Raw genomic sequence first — 16,935 nt, forward strand, 5'->3', positions numbered from 1 at the left:
AGATGTCTAATTTGAGGTCAAAACATAGCTTGTTTTAAACTTTCTTAAACTCCTTTGGGGTTCCATGAATATTTAGAACTCAGTTTCCATAGCTGTGGAACTCTGTCCCAAGGTTGGACACAGAAATCCAGTCTTTCATAGCTTTTCTCTTCCAAGTGGTTGTCAAGAATCCTGAGAAATGTGCGAATAAGTGCTTCAGCTTGAGATCGGGGAAAGATGACATATAGCTTCCTATTACCACTGTAAAGAATTACCACAAACTTAGTGATGTAAAACTACACAAATTTATTATCTCACAATAATCAGACGTCCAAACTGGGTCTCCCTGAACTAAAATCAAAGTGTCAGCAGAGCCTTTGGAGGCTCGAGGGGAGAAGCTGTTCCCCTGCCTTTTCCAGCCTCTCAAGTCTGCCTGCGTTCCTTGGCTCATAGCCCCTTCCTCCATCTTCAAAGCCAGCTGGGTGGTATCTTCAAAGCTCTCTCTGCCTCTCTGACCTCTGCTTCTGCTGTCACATCACCTTCTCTGACACTGACCCTCTCGCCTCCCTCTACAAGAGCCCTGCGATTACACTGGGCCACGTGGATCATCCAGGGTAGCTTCCCATTTCACTCACTCCATCACATCGGCAAACGTAAGGTAACATATTCGTGGTTTCTGGGGATCAGGATGTGGACGTCTTTGAGGGGCCATTATTCTGCCTGCCACATACTCCAACACATCCCAGGTATGCCATCTTAACCAGAACCCGGTCTTTTCACATGGGTTCCTGTGAAGCTGCAGGCCTTTCAGGCTCTGGTGCCAGGAGAGTAGGATGCTACCTTACACCTTACAGCTCAAGCTGCCCAGGGATGCTCTTATGAAACAAACACTTAAGTATTACTTAGAGCAGGGAAGAGGTCCAACAGGAAAGTGTCATACTCCAGTTCAATGACTCACCTGCCAGTCCTGAGACTTTGCTTCATCAACGACTCTCATTTTTTCTTTTCCATCTTCCATTTCTTCTTTTACCCAGGGATATGCCTAAGTCTCTTCTATACTAAAAAAGCAAACAACACTACCTTGCCAGCACACGACAGCAGCCCTTGGCCTAGACAAGGTGGCAGTTTAAGAAGCATTTTTTTAACAGGAAATCAGTGTTCATTGCACGGGACACCATGTGGCTGCTGCACAGGAGTCTTGACCACATTTGTCTTTGTATCAGTGAACATCCAATGTTCTGAGTGGGAGCATCCGTATGGCAGAACCTGGATCCCAGGCCCATGACTTGGCATCCAGGGAAAAGGAAGAAAGAAGATCCTTCCGGTTTGGATCCTGCATGGGAGGTAGGGCACAGCCATTGCACCAGAACTATATTTTGTAGGGACGTTCTCCCCGCCCCATGCCCATATCAGTTAGGATCGGGTCTGGCTGCATGTGAGACACACGTCCACCAGAGAGATAATGTTTTAAACAAGATAAAGTTTTACGTCTACGTCACATAAGTAAAGTCTGGAGGTAAAGAGTCCAGTGCTGACATGGTGGCTCCATGATCATCAGGGCTTCAAGTTCTTTCTCTCTTGCGCGTTACCACGTTTAGCATGGCAGCTTATAGTCCAAGGTGGCTGTGATACTCTAGACATCATTTCTGCTTTCCAGTCAGAAAGGTGGAAGTGACATAAAGGAGGAAACCACACAAAGGGATGTGATCCCATATTTCTAGGCTGCTTTCCCCAAGTTACCCATGATACGTCCTCTGCCATCTTCTTGGCCAGAAGTCAGTTGCACGGCCATTTACAGGAGTTGCAAGGGCGGCTGGGCAAGGTCATCTTATTTTTGGCAACCATGTACCTAGTTAAAATGAGAGGCTCTGTAAGTGAGGAAGGAGGGAAGAATGGACACTGGGGGACAACCAGTATTTTTTGCAACACTCCCAAATAGACAATTGAACCCTTGCTATTTTTTACCTTTCTTAAGAAAATGATGAAAGTCCTCTATGGCTTCTCTATCAATTCATTATCTTGGTTCTCCTCCTCCCCTTAGGCCATCTGTCTTATTCTCTCTCCCTCTGTCTTCCTCCCTGACTGTATCAGTTAAGGTACCTTGGTTGCAAGACACAGACAGTGGCTGCCTAACTTAAGGAAAAGGGCTCACAGAGTCGAAGGAAAGGCTTGAGAGCCCGGCTTCGAGAAGTCAGAACCCAGGCGGCTCCAGGGGTTTGGGAAGCGAGAATTACTCGACAGTCTCATTGGGATGCAGATGCTAAACTTCATGAGCTTCAATTATTTTTTTGCAATACTTGTATTGTGAGCCCTGGAATTTTAAATTGTGTTTGAGGAAGTCTCACTGGTCTAGCTTTTCTCATGCCTGCCCCTCCAACAGGCTAGGGCAGAGCACCTGGAGGTACCGTCCCATGGAGACTACACACAATGGAGTTGAAAAAATTCTCTAAGGAAAATGGAAATACTATTACCAAAAGGAGAAATGGGTATATGTAGATGCTTCCTACCCTTCTCCAAATACAGATCAATGATTACTTTTACTGCTCTGGTCTCACCTGCTATTCCCTACAATGCAGCTCACTCCTCTGCCACACGCACCTCTCACTGCAGCCCAGCCAGGCTTTTGCACCATTCTCTCTTTGCACGAGCTGTTCCCACTGCCTGGAATAGCCCCTTAGCTCTCGCTGTTCTTCTTTACCCAAGAGATCTCTACCAACCCCTCCTGTCTCCGGCCAATGCTCGTCATCCATGAGTTCCTCAGGCAGCGCTAGTTGCCCATGCTCTGGACTCCCACAAGACTCTGCTCATGACAGATTTATTTTTATGTGTCTCCCTCTCCCTGTGGACCACAAACTTCTTCTGCCCAGAGATTGTATTGCTCATCTCTGCCACTGCAGCGTCTAGCACAGTGCCTCCCACAAAGTAGCTCCCCAATAAAAGTTTCATGGATGAATGAATGGCTCTAAATGTCTAGCTCTAACTTTTCTCCTGACTTCCAGCCACCATACCAATACCCCTGGATATCAGCTGATTTCTCAAAATTGACTTGCTCCAAACTGAGGCCCGGCTCCTTCCCATAAAGCAGCACCTCTTCCTGCTTTCTTTTCTGTTGAGTCCCTATTTATTAAACTTATACTCTGTGTGCTAGACATGAGGGGTACAAAAATAATTCAGATTCAGTCCACGCCCCCAAGGATGGTCTAGATCAGGGTTTTCCATTCTCGACACTGTTGACATTCTGGGCTGGATAATCTTAGTCGTGGGGGCCTGTCCTGTGCACTGTCGGATGTTGAGCAGCATCCCTGCCCTCTACCCCCTAGTTTTGCCACTAGCAAATGCAAAGAAACCGATGTGTAGCCTTGAGCACGTGACCTTAACTCATAGCTCACTTTCCTCATTGACTAATGGGAAATAATCCCGGCCTTGCAGGATTAGTGTGAGAATGAAATAAATCAACACATGCAAGCAGCTTTTGCTTTGCGAATCTCTTTCTCTCCACTACCCCATCTTCGTGCTCATCTCACTCCCTTGTCTTCTTTGACCCACCCCCGCCTCACCCAAGCACCGATGGAGGACTGTAGGGTCACAATGTCTCTCACATCTGTTCCTTCTTTCTCTCTCCAATTCCCTGTTTTCCACCTCCAGTTTCGCCCTGATCCCCTCCACCCTAAACATAGCCAGAATTAGTCCTAATGTACAGCCATGTTGCACCTGCTTTCCGTCCATTGCAGCCAAATTCAAGTTTAGACTTCCTGTCTTGGCCATCTTGTGTATTTTCTTCGAGCTCCCCCTACATCCCCAGCCCCATCTCTCACTGCCTTCCCGAAGTATCTGTCATGCTCTGATAATAGCAGCTAAGATTTCTGAAGTGCTTCTTATCTTGGTTCCCAGAATCCTGGCAGCAGCCCAATGAGGTTGACGGGACTGTTGTTATTGGACAAATGACCCCAAGCTGCTTCCTCTTTGCCTCTGTCATGCTGTTCACGGTGCCTGACACCTGGTTTTCTCCCTTCCTTCACTCCCTCTGCCCCAGTTAAAGCAGCCTTCAAGGCTCAACCCTCACGCCACACCTTCCCAAAGCTGTTCTTGACCATTTAACCCTTGGAGATGGTTACTTTCTCTCTGTGGTACATTCCCCCAGTATTTCTCTCTTCCACAGGAATCTCCTAGAATGGAATTGGAATCACCCCTGCAACTGACTGAGAGTAAGAGTTACTTAAGAGTGTTTACTCTTAGTCTTAGTCACTTGACTGACTTAGACAACCATTAAGGAGTCTTACTCTTAGTAGATGCTCAAATATGCGTTATCCCAACAAAGGTGAGGCCACTTCTCACATGGTTTCTGACAGTTTTTATTTTCCTCAGTCACAGCCGCCCTGGCAGCGTATCCACTGCAGCGTCAGGGTTGCAGGCCAACCTTCTCCTTGCCGGCAGCGCCACCACCGTATTAGGGCCCACATTCTCAGGTGCTCACTGGTTTCTCCTGTCTGCATCTGCGGACACCAGCATTCCCTCCAGGCGAAGGGAGGAAAGCCTTCCTCAGCCCCCTCTGGAGCTGGCCAGCCAGTGGAGGTGCCCTGGCTTGGAGATGAGCAGAACAGCACTTGCATCCAGGCCAGGCCATTTATTCACGAGCTGTTGTTGACCCTCTTCTGAGCTTCCCTTTTCTCCCTCTAACGCGAGGATGATACTTTCCTTCCCAGGGCTGCGGGGAGGCTTAGAGAAGCGAAAGTATCTAAAGGCCTTCTGGAAGCCTGGCCTCCCGGGGTCAGACTCATTTCTCAGCATCCTCCTAAGCGCATGCTCTAAGGACGATGGAGCCTGGCGAGTGTTTGTCCTTGTTCTTCCCCTACTCAGTCCTCTCCTTCCTCTAACCGGGGAAAAGGAGCCCCCTGGAGCCCCCCTCAGCCAACAAAACGAAGATCAACCAACCCCCAAGGACCCTCTGTAGAGGCGCCTGTGGGAGCGGGAGCGCAGCGCCCTCATCGCGCAGCCAACCTTCAGCCCTGGCTGAGCGCCCTCTGCTGGGGACATTCGGGCGCCGTAGGAACCCTGAGACACTTCAGCGTTTATTGGCCTCAAGCGTCTGAAACTATGACATTTTGGTGGTGGGGGGAAGGGCGTGAGAAAGCACGTGGGTTCTAGAAAACATCCTTTTTCTGGTTTCTGACCATCCGCCCCTTTTCTGATGTGCCCGGTAGCAGTATCAATAGTTGTCATTTCTAAGAGCTGACCATCGGATTCCGTGCTAAATGCTTCCCGTGCGTTATTGCATTTAATCCTGCAGATAGCATTACTTCCTCCCTCTCTATAGATGAGGAAACTGTGGCACAGAAAGGGAAGTAACTAGTTCAAAGCCTCACAGTAAGTAGGGCAGCCGAGATTCACACCAAGTTCAGCCTCACTCCAGAAACTGCTGCCCAGAAGGTCCCGTGACTGTCAGCCCCGCCTTTTCCCCGGGCCGGTCCTCCGCACAGATCTCTGTGCAATGCCCAAGGTCCCACTTTTTCCTGCCTCCTATACCTCCAGATCCACACCAGCTTCTCCATGATCTGTTCCTGGAGGTGGTGAGCTTGCCAATTGTTCGTTTTTTGACACACCATCGCCTTTCTTGTTTTCAAGTCCTGGCTTTGCTCTGAAGCAACCACTTCCCTGTGCTCAGGAGCAGGGAGGCTGCGGGCAAGGAAAGCATGAACGGTGGGAAGCAACCTGGACATCGTACCCACCAAAAGAGGGAGAGAGAGAAACCAAATCTAGGAATCCCTGAATGTTAGAGGGCCCTCAGGGCTGTATCTTTCTTCTTAGTTGTGAGCAACAAAGAGCCACTCTGAACGATTTCAACTGAAAAGGAATTAATTGAAATGATAATCGGTGGCTGGAGAACCAGGCTTGGAAAACAGGCAGGAGTAGGGGCAGGACCACAAAGTCAGGCCCCAGGATCAATCTGCCTGGAGAACTCCTGCTGCCTGGAGGGCACCGCTGGAACCAACTCTGCTCCGATGCGGGATGCTGCGGCCCCAGAAGCGGGATGAGGGAGCTTGCACTTGTTTTTGCTCTTCTGTTTTATTAGTACCTGATTCAGGGTCGGGCAGGTATGTCTTGATCCATCAAACCTAGGTCACTGCCCTGCCCCGGCTTCTGCTTTCCTGAAGGGAAGTGATCTTGACGACCCACCAGGACTCAAAGGACATGGTCTCCAAATACAGGAAAGAGGTTAGACCCTGGGAAGCCCTCAAACAAAAATGTCCACTACAGTGGTCATCCAGTTAAAAAAGTTCCCATCCCCCTTTAAATTTACAGATGATACTGAGTCCTAGAGGGGAAAATGGCTTTCTTCTTAAAGACATGCAGCCAAGGCAGATGGGTTTCATCTCCTGTGTCAACACCAGTCGACTGAATTCCAATTGAATGGAACACTGTTGGGCCAGCTCAAGGCTGTCTGCCTGGGGGAGGCATGGGGACCCTCGTTGTTACGCTGTGTGACAGTGTGCTTCTTCCACAGAAGGCTTTCCCACAAAGGCATAGCCATTTCGCTCTGGACACCCTGAGTCTGTCTCCTTGGGGCCACACTAGTTTTTCAGATACCAGGAAGGAAAGGCACAAAAAAATTACACTAAAACAGTGACAAATTGGGGCGGGGGGGGTGAAACTTAAAAATACCCTATCATCATAACAAAGACCAAAAAGATCCCTTGCTTTACTGCTGGGCAATCAAGAAAAGCTGAGCTCCCGTTTTGTATTCCCAAGAGAAAAGAGAGCTTTGGGAACGACAGCACTGTGTGCTTGCAACCCAAGTCTACTTCTGCCCTCGTGAGAACGGTCCAAGTCCTGGTTACAGACGCTCCTTGCAGCGAGCAGGACAGCACTGCATTTCAGGACACGAAGGAAGGCAGGCCGGGGCATCCTCAGTGAGAGAACTGCCTGCTGTCCGATGATTTGCTGCTGATGTGCTTGAAGATTTTGGATTTCTCGACTTTCCTGGTTTTCTGGTAGCCAAATCCACCGCCGCCTCCCCTCTTTTTAAGCTTGCCTTTGTTGCTGTTCAGGTCTAAAGGTGACCGCTAAGGAAATGAAGCAACACACAGATAATGAACTCCAATGCGACATCTATGAGAGAACAGACCAGCATGCGCACTGCTGTCCCTCTACCACAACCTCTCCCTGAACTACGAAAACGTGCACACTCGGGCCGGCGGGCAGTAAATTTCCAGAAAATCAGGAGTGGCCACGTAACCGTGAACTGAAATTAGCAGGTCTGATTTTTAAGCCCAGTGTAACAGTCATATTCATTCTTCTCTCCACACAATGAAACTGAAGACAATTATTTATAAGGACTTCAGAAGGAAATCTGCAAGTTTACAGGAACATAAGAAAAAATACCCTGTGTCAAAACAAATGACTTTCACCTCCGCTCGGAGCTGATTCAGGAATGCTTAACCCAGCCAAGGAGCTGTTCCTCCTTTCACAGGAGTCAACGTGTATTCACCACAACAGACATTTCCGCGACACCTACACTGGGGATGGTGACCCAGATTTGGTCCTCCAGTCCCCTTGGGAGGTACCGCCGGGGTGTTAACCAACAGGCCTCACTTCAGCTGGTTCAGCTGCTTCTGTTGAAAATGTGGTAGTAAAGCACACATTATAAACTGCAACAGAAACAACTGGAGGTACTCCCTTTGCATTTTACCTTAGGCAGCACTTAAGTTTTATTTTCTTTTGCTGATCTTGCACCCTCCTTGTATGAAGTCCATCCATTACTGGCCGTGTGAGGATAAAAACTTCGGGAGGCCCCGTGTTCTCTCCAGCATCAGGACATCCCGCTCCTCCACACCCCCTGTACGGTGAAGCCTCCTAACCCTGCAACCCTGCAATTTTACCCTCTGTGACTCTCTCCAGAATCTACGACTTCCTCTGGCTCCCACTGTTTGCCAGTCAAATTTCTTGGTCTTTTTTAAGGCCGAAGTCATTCCTTCTGCAATCCCCACTTGGATAATGAATCCCTGCCTACTCTGTGCTAGCGCAGACAAGCAGACGGGGACCAGGATGAACACCTGGGCCTCCAGTCTTCAGCCAGAGCACAAACTAACCCAGGAACTAAGCCCAAATGCTTCTCCATCAAGCTCTTGTCCCCTATGTGTGCTAATTCATAACAACAAAGAAAAGGATACTCAGATCAACAAAAGGAGGCACCTTGAAACCAAATGACAGAGCAACCTGAGGCAAATTTAAGTTATTCACATTAAAGATCTGTTTCAGAGAGTGGGAATCGTATGCTCGAATGTACGACTTGTATGCTTCCTGGGCTGACTTATGAAGGAAGTAGTTCTTTTCAATTTTTCAAGCTGAAATGGAAAGACACATTGGTTTTAATAAAATAGGAAAGCAGATTGCGTACATATTAGAACAAAACCATCCCATAAAAAACACTTGCTCTAAGCTTTGTATTATATGCAATCAAGCTGCAGTAAGAATAATGACAAAGTTCTTGGAAGTTATGGACGAGAACAAGGTAGAGAGCACAGGAATGCAGTAACCAGTACAGCAAGAAACCTAAAAGATCACACAGTCCAAATTTCTCATTTTATGAAAAAGGAGATGTGGAGGACAATGGCCACTGCTGAGACACTACACGGTCAGTGCTGGGACAAAGCCGAGGCTGGGACGAAGAGCATACCTGAGACTGAATGTCAGAAATTTTAGACCAGGAAAACTCAAACTCACTTAATGGAACCTAGAAAATAAAAGCAGGAAGATTAGTAAACCAGGGGGGATTGACGTGCAGAAGCCTTTTACTCTCAATAAGGATCTCTACAGATGCGACATGGTTAAGTAGGCTACAGCTTCCAGTTAGAAGGATCACTAGTCCTTCCTTCCATGTCAAGAGAGCTGCCCTAACACCACACTGCCCTGTGACTTGACTGGGGTTTGTGGCCAAAAACTCCTACAGGAAGGAAAGCAGTCTTCACTTCTTAGATAACTGGAAAGTGCCCAAACTGTGCTGCGTGCTGGGGGTTGGTGGGATGCAGCCCATGTCCTGGGCCCACCCTCAGAAAGCTTGCAGTCTTGCCGGGGACACAGGTAAGTGATAAGATGACAACTCGATGAGCCCTTGTGCTGTGGGAACACGAGGGAGGGCAGGAGATCAGCACTGGCTTCCCAGAAGAGGCAACAGCTAGCTGAAACCAGAGCAATCCAGAGAACCAGGAAAAGGGCATTCTAGAGAAAACGTGCAAAGGCTGTAGGACAACTTTGGGGAAATGTACCTAGCTGCACAGTGGAGGAAAATCTACTTGGCAAGACTGTGCCAGGGAGGCCAAAGAGGAGGCAAAAGTCAGAAAAAAGAAGGCCTGACAAATATTTATAAGATCTAGCAAAAAAGAGGCCACTGGCCTCTAACGAATTCAGACGTGGTGGACAGGAGGAGGTCAAAGTCAGATGAGGGGGGCTGGAGATCAGGGGGAGGGGAAAGTAAATGGAGAAGATACAAAGCACTTCTCAAAAGTCAGACTGAAGAAAGGCAAGGGGCAGTAGCCACGCTGGAGGTGGTGGTAGGAGAATGGGTTTAGCCTTGAAGCTCTTTTTTTAGTGAGACTTGAGATGGTAAAGAGCTAACTGTCAGGGAGAGAGTGAAGGTAACACACAGAGCTGACGAACGAGGGCCAGAAGGAAGAGGAAGAGGTAGAGTGAAGGGCGACCCCACACATTGCGGTGAGGTGAGAGGGAAAGACACCAGGATGGAGAGACGTGGAGAAGATGGAGGAAGGGGAGCAGGAGCTGGAGATGATCAGGTGTGAGGGAGCTTAGAAGGAGAGGAGGTCTCAAACAGGGCTGGACGGCTGGGAGAGGGGAGGCTGGGGACACGAGACGCACCGCTGAGCAATGCAGAGCTCCAGGGCTGAGCTGTGCGGGGAGTTCTTCCTGTTCACATTTCCTCGGCTGGACCCACGGAAAACCTCATCTGCTTACCTATGCACTGTAACCATTGTCCTCCTAGCACTGCAGTGACTCATGACTCCTTGGACACATCTAGAAATGCTGCTTACTGCTGTCTGCACTGGCAAACGAGGCCCAACAAGAGCAATCTGCTCCCAACTGAAGATTTTCCAAGCAGAGATCTTTACCTTGGATTGCTTCAAGTAACGAAGGAAACCCAACTCTTCGGGGCGCAAAATGAGCAAGGCGTGCCCTCTTCCGTTTAGGCCTCTGGGTGTTCTGCCCACACGATGAATATATTCCTTTGGTGAAGAGAGAAAACCTGAGTTACACACGGACCTCCACAGAACCTGTGGTGGGCTGCATTCCCGGGACTTGCACGGTAGTGGACAGTGTGTGTCAGCACATCTGGATGAGGCAGTGCTGGGCCTCCAGGGCTGTGCCACACAGACCATCACCACGTTCCCCAAAGCTGGCCCACCATTCCTTCTGCTTGCACCATACCCAAAAGGTAACAGGGCAGTGACCGAGGCCGAAGGAAAGCTGGACACGATACTCACATTAACTCTATGATCTGATAAAATGACTACTAAGTGTGCTTCATCTTCAAAATGGCTTTTTCAAACGTGTTTAAATGCTGGCTGATAATTTACATACTCTATTGTTTGTTTAAAATACTTAATGTAACTTATTTTACCACATATGCTACAGAATCTTACCTATCTCTGTAAGCAAACTGTATTTCCTTCTGACACCTACTGCTCCTAACACATCATTCCAAGCCTGTAACGTTCCTAAGTGAAGTCCCACTGACGCCTCTCACATCTCTGTGCACACCCGTTTTGAGTCCTGCAAGCGCCCTAAATATTATCAGCAGCAGAGAAACGTGGCAATGGCTGCACAATAAAACATGACCGAATGACCAAGGGAGACACCTCTGATTGTGAAATGTGCCGTTCCTCAGGGAGCGTGGAGAGTAAGCACAGTCCTTAGTGAGAGCCACTCTGGAGAAACCCCAAGGATGCCAGTTACCTTGGGGTCATCTGGAGGGTCATACTGCACAATCCAGTCGACTTCAGGAATATCCAGCCCTCTAGCTGCCACATCTGTGCACAACAATATGCCTGAATCCGCATTGCAGAACTGGAAGAACGTGGTGGTCCACTTGTTTTGCTTCTGCTTTCCCTAGAATCCAATCACAACATCCATCAGAGCTGGAGACTGGAGGCTGTGTCCGGGAGGCCAGATGTAGACGCCCAGACTGTGGCATTGTTAACCTGCTTTCTTTCAAGTGCACTCTCTGGCCTACATCCTATTTCCCCAAGTGGACGGCGTCTCTTACTCCTGTGTGGTCCTCACCCCTCCACACCGAGCAAAGCTCCCTCCACATAGGATCAATCACCCAATGCTGAGCAAACTACTTGGAACTATGTTTAGAGGAGAGAGCAATAGCTTAAACCCCACCACCTATATAACTTGATAAGCATAGTCTATTTTCAATAAACTCATCGTGATCACTTACATGAATGGCCAAGACAGGCAAATCGATGTAGTTCAGCAATTCGTAGTGGTATTTCACAGACTTACAGGAAGAAAAGAAGACCATTAGTTTCTTCTTCCGGTTCTTCTTAAGGAATGTAAAGAGCAGGAGGAACCTCTTCTCAGAGGGACAAACAACGTACCCCTAGAAGTGGTTCAAACGAGGAGATACGAAATAAGCAAATGGACATTTGCAGCTTCATGAACCAACATAATTTTATGGAGAGCACAGAAGGTAAGTATTGTACACACACTGTTATGCCTTACGTATAAGAAAACCACTGCCTTCATTCTAACAAGCATTCCTAACATAGGACTAATCTTAGCTCTTTCAATTCCTTTTACTGGCTGTGAACACTGGATACTAAATACGTTTCACATTTCTGAGATTCCTGGTTATCAACAGTTCTTCCAACCATAATATATTAACACCTCTATTAATTAGAACTCTCAAGGCATATCAATGATTCATTTTTTTTAAAAGGTTTTTAACAGCCAAATATCAAATAACCACAGTTTAAGTGCACCGTCCCAAACAAGGTAACAAGGCTGGGTGAATATATTTTTAAAAATTAGACAACAAATGAAAGGTTTTTAAGCTAAACTGTTACAGGAAAATATTTTATTCAACAAAAGATTCAATCTTAAAGTTCTATTTTTTTTTTTTTTGTGAGGAAGATTCACCCTGAGCTAACACCTGTGCCAATCTTCTACTATTTTGTATGTGGAATGCTTCCACAGCCCGACTGACCAGCAGTGTAGGTCCCCGCCTGGGATCTGAACCCGTGAACCCGGGCCGCTGAACTGGAGCACACAGAACGTTAACCACTCGGCCACAGGGCCAGCCCCTTTAAAGTTCTATTTTTAATCAACCTAGTTTAGATCCTTGTCATCTCATTTCCAATCTTCTAAAGCTACGTGGGTGAAACCAGTCTCTCCATCTTCTAACTCACTTTGTGTCTTCAAGCAAGAGATTAATAAACAAATTTTTTTTACTGCATCTACAATTGGTAGTGATTAATAACCTCCCATGTGGCAAGCCATATTGAGAGAGAGAGTAAAGAGAGCCGACCAAATTATTCAGAGTTCAAGATACTTTACATCAAAGAGCCACAGACCCAATACCAAGTTTACTATATTCGAATTAAAAGTTCATTAATTCATCTGCTTTTTGGATGATCCTCCAGTTACAAAGAAACACCAAGGAAGATCCTTAAAATTTAAGATATTGACACAAATTACCTGCTCAAGACCATCTACTGTTGCATTAGCTTTATCATCATCAACACCAACATACAATGGCTCCTTTTTCAGAGAAATCCTCACCAGGTCTTCAACTTTTCGAGTTTGTGTGGCAGAAAAGAGCATGGTCTGTCTGCGTGCTGAAACAGATGCAAATAAAGGTAACACAAATCTTTCAGGGAATCTTCAGAATTGCTTCACACCTACAAATGCTCCAAGTAGAACTTTGAATAACTGGGACATGACAGCACTATCGACATTAAGAGGAGAACATCATGAACATCTCTGTCTACAACCTTGACAACGGAGGACAATTTCCCTGACAGACAAACTGCTAAAGCCCACTCAAGAGAAAGAGAAAACGCAGACAGCCTCTATCTATTAAAGAAATTGCACCCAAAACCTTCACGTAAAGAAAACTCCAGCCCCAACGGCCTCCTCTGGTGAAGTCTATCGAACATTTAAGGAAGAAATATTACCAATTCTTCAGAAACTCTGCAGGACACTGAAGAGAGTCTACTTCCTGACTCATGCTTTGAAGCCAGTCACTACCATGATCCCCAAACCCAACAACAGTTCATAAGCATAGATGCAAAATTTCAGCACAGTGACTCAATATATAAAGAAGGATAATGCATCATAACCAAGTGGGGTTTTTCCAGGAATGCAGGGTTGGTTCAAGATTTGAAAGTTAACCAATATAATTTACCATATTAACAAACTAAAGAAATAACATCTGACAGTTTCAAAGGACACGGAAAAAGCATTTGACAAAATGTAACATTTATTTCTGATTAAAAAATCTCAGCAAACTAGGAACAGAAGGGATCATGCTCAATATGATAAAGTGCAGCTACAAAAAATCTATGGCAAACATCCTACTTAATGGTGAAAGATTGAACGCTTTCCCCTTAAGATCAGGAAAAAGACAAAGATGTCTTCTCTCACCATTTCTATTCAGTATTGTACTGGAGATGCTGGCCAGTGCAGTCAGGCAAGAAAAGAATTAAGTGAAGAATTTTATTTTTTTACATGTAGGTGGTATGTTTGCCTAGGTAGAAAATCCAAAGGCTAGCTTCATCTGGAAGGTCATACTGAACAATCCCATTGAGTATAGTAATAATTATCTTGCCAGATAAAGGGTCAAAATTAAAAAATTAACTGTATTTGTATATACAAGCAATGAACAATTTAAAATTTTAATAAAATACTTAGGGATAAATCTGACAAAAGATGTGAAAAAACCTGTACACTGAAAACTCTAAAACACTGCTGAGAGAAATTAAGGTGCTAATAAATGGAGGTATACCTCATTCGTGGGTTTGAATGACTCAGTATTGCCTTCCACCAATGATCTATATTCAACACAATCCCAACCATGATGCCAGATTTTTTAGGGGGTAGAAATGGATAAACTGACTCTAAAATTTATACAGAAATGCAAAGAACAAGAATAGCCAAAACAATCTGAAAAAGAACAAAGGTGGGGGTTAACACCTCCTAATTTCAAGACTTAATAGAAGGAAATGGAACTCTCATACACTGCCGATGAGAAAGCAAAATGGTACAAACTAAACATACACGAAACACTCCACTCCTAGGTAGTTACCCAAGAAAAAAGGAAATATATGCCCATAATAAGAGTTGTAGATGAATGTTCACAGCAACCTTATTTGTAATAACCAAAACCCGTAAATAGCACAATCATCCAACAACAGGTGAATGGATAAACAAGTTGCGGTACATTTACACAATGGAATGCAACTGAGGAATAAAGAACTACTGATACATATTAACAGCATGGATGACTTGCAAAAGAATTTGCTGAGCAGACAAATTTATACTGTATGATTCCATGCATGCAAATCTCTAGAAAACACACACTGATCTACGGTGACAGAAGGCAGATCAACGTCACCTGGGAGGCAGACGTGTGTGAGCAGTCGTTGGAAGCAGGTGAGGGCTGTTCTTACTGAAGGTGAAAGGGAGGGATCACAAATGTGCACAAAGAAGCTTGAGGGTTATGGAGATGCTCACTGTTTGATTGTGGTGACGGCTTCACAGGCATAAACGTATCAAAACTTAAATTGTTTACTTAAAATATGTGCAGATTATGTCAATTATACCTCAACAAAGCATTAAAAACAAACTCTCTAATGAAGGAGATTATGGCCTTATTATAGATATGAGCAGCTTACAATGTTGCAAGTACTATACCCAAGATATGTACAACTCAAATACAACACAGAAGGCCACAAGTCTACTGCCACCTGGGAGACGCTAGAATGAGGTAAGGAAAGGAAGATGGGGCTGCGGATGTGGACTGGAATGACATGTAAGGACTGTTTAACTTGCATTATAACCTCTAAAATGGCAAAACCACTGTAACAAGTTACTAGTAAGCTTGATGCTTGCATTGCAGACGATCTCTAAGGTTGATTGGCACAAGTTCACTTGGCTATGTTAGAATTCTGGTATTAACAGTTTTCATATAGGAACAACCCTCACCTACTTCCAACTACTTTGCAAACCACATGCAGATGCCACCTACTTACTTGGCAGAAGTTTAATAATTTGCTTTAATTCCTCTTCAAACCCAACATCCAAGATACGGTCAGCCTCATCAATAACCAGACACTGAAGGTTTTCATACATAAACCCTGAAGTATTCTAACAAGACAAAGAAAAACTGTTAGCTGTCAGGTTGAGGTTTCACACAAGACAGTAAGACAGGGACTACACAACAGTGTTCTCTTACCTGCACGTGGTCCAGGAGACGGCCTGGTGTGGCCACAATAATGTTGATCCCATTAGCTAGTTTCTGCGCTTCAGCAGATCTGTTACTGCCCCCCATTGTTAACCCATACGTATGGATATGGTGCGTCATTAGCTCCTTAAGAACACCAAAAGTCTGCATGGCCAGCTCCCTCATAGGTGAGAGAATAAGGACTCCTGTTCCTACAAAGGCAACAATGACATGCGGTGAAAGTCAGCCTGCAGTTATCACCAAGAGCGTGTACCCGCTACAATAACTCTAGTGAGGTACGGCAAAGACAGTGGATCACAGACTTACCATTTCTGGGCATGAACTTTAACTTAACAATGAGTTCAACCGCAGGGATGAGAAATGCCAGGGTTTTGCCACTGCCTGTTTTTGCAGCTGCTAGAAGATCCCTAAGGATTAAGACAGGAAAGGTCAGAGACAGTTAGTCTACTCATTCAACAAGTCATGTACTGAATACCTACCATGTCACTACCGCATATCGTTTGGGCATCAACGCCAGAACATGAGCAACAAAAGACAAAGTCCCCACCTTCTCCATCACTGAAAGCAATCACCTGCGTCAAATACCCAACTCAGAAATAAGAGACATGCTCTACAACAGAAGGGAACGCTTTTCTTCAAACATCAGCAAATAACTCTTTAAAGCAGGTTGGATATGTAAGCCAACACACAGTGCAAAATCAACCGAACATACTGGTATTTCCTTTCTGAACTACTGGCACTGAAAACAGATTAAAGCCCAAACATCAATGTGGATCATACCTGCCTTCCAGAAGCGGTCTGATGGTTTTATGCTGAATCCCGGTCATGTTTGTAAAGCCCATTTCTTTTATTGCCTTTAGAGTGTTCTCATTGACAAGACTAGTCAGAGAAGCAAATGAAGTATCCTCGAAGGCTCCTAAACAGAAGACAGTTTATCATTAGCGAGTTCCCCCCCCTTTTTAACAGTTAATACTGCTATAATTGCCTAAGTTAGTTTTGCTGGCTAAAGGCACCACTGGGTTGGAGTCAAGCTTAGAAGAGTTCCTCCAGTCAGAAAAGCCAAATCCCCAACCATTTCTATATATAAAGACGACGACCCTGCACTACTGGAGTTTCTCCACCGCTGACGCCGGTGTACCTTATAGCCCAGAGCCTAAACTGTGACAGAATAAGAAGGGGCGCAGAGGACGTACAATGAAGGAACTTGTATGAAATGAAAATGGCAAGGCTGGTCGGGTTGGGAGAGAGTTCAGAGAAAAACGAAATGTTTAAGAAATCTGAAATAAAAAGTGAAAACATTTAGTATAATAACAACTGAATTTGAAGTCAATTGAAAGAGTTAATTTAACTCTAAAGAGACAACTGAGAAGAGTCAGGTACAGACACAGACTGTTAGAGTGAACCCACACAGCAAGCGTGCTGTGGACCTGCAGCAGGTGAAGGCATCAGAATGACCCGTGAGCTCCCCAGCCCAC

At 45.7% G+C, this 16,935-nt stretch overlaps 2 protein-coding genes and 1 long non-coding RNA gene across 10 annotated transcripts in view; 2 read left to right on the forward strand and 1 right to left on the reverse strand.

Annotated features, from left to right (window-relative positions):
• The window catches only part of LOC102148719 (coiled-coil domain-containing protein 93), a 55,438-nt gene that overhangs the window by 16,053 nt on the left and 22,450 nt on the right, over positions 1–16,935 (forward strand). The window contains exon 1 of one of the 8 annotated variants that reach the window (XM_070240722.1): positions 11,552–11,686. The exons of the other annotated variants lie outside the window; for them this stretch is intronic. The gene's annotated coding sequence lies outside the window, so the exon portion shown is untranslated. Of the gene's footprint in view, positions 1–11,551; positions 11,687–16,935 lie in introns of those variants that run through there. 8 annotated transcript variants of the gene reach the window in all.
• On the forward strand, positions 1,200–2,940 carry LOC111768885 (uncharacterized). The gene is made up of 2 exons (XR_002801503.2): positions 1,200–1,323; positions 2,071–2,940. It is a non-coding gene; the product is annotated as an uncharacterized lncRNA (long non-coding RNA).
• On the reverse strand, positions 6,032–16,396 carry LOC138918622 (ATP-dependent RNA helicase DDX18-like). The gene is given in 11 exon segments (XM_070240723.1): positions 6,032–7,027; positions 8,148–8,321; positions 8,650–8,710; positions 10,101–10,214; positions 10,945–11,097; positions 11,435–11,596; positions 12,694–12,833; positions 15,249–15,363; positions 15,452–15,651; positions 15,767–15,867; positions 16,241–16,396. Coding segments are annotated over 11 exon segments (1,425 nt in total). The 5' UTR covers positions 16,303–16,396; the 3' UTR covers positions 6,032–6,884.

This window comes from Equus caballus, chromosome 18, assembly GCF_041296265.1.
Source record: "Equus caballus isolate H_3958 breed thoroughbred chromosome 18, TB-T2T, whole genome shotgun sequence".
In the NCBI taxonomy this organism is placed as follows: Eukaryota; Metazoa; Chordata; class Mammalia; order Perissodactyla; family Equidae; genus Equus; species Equus caballus.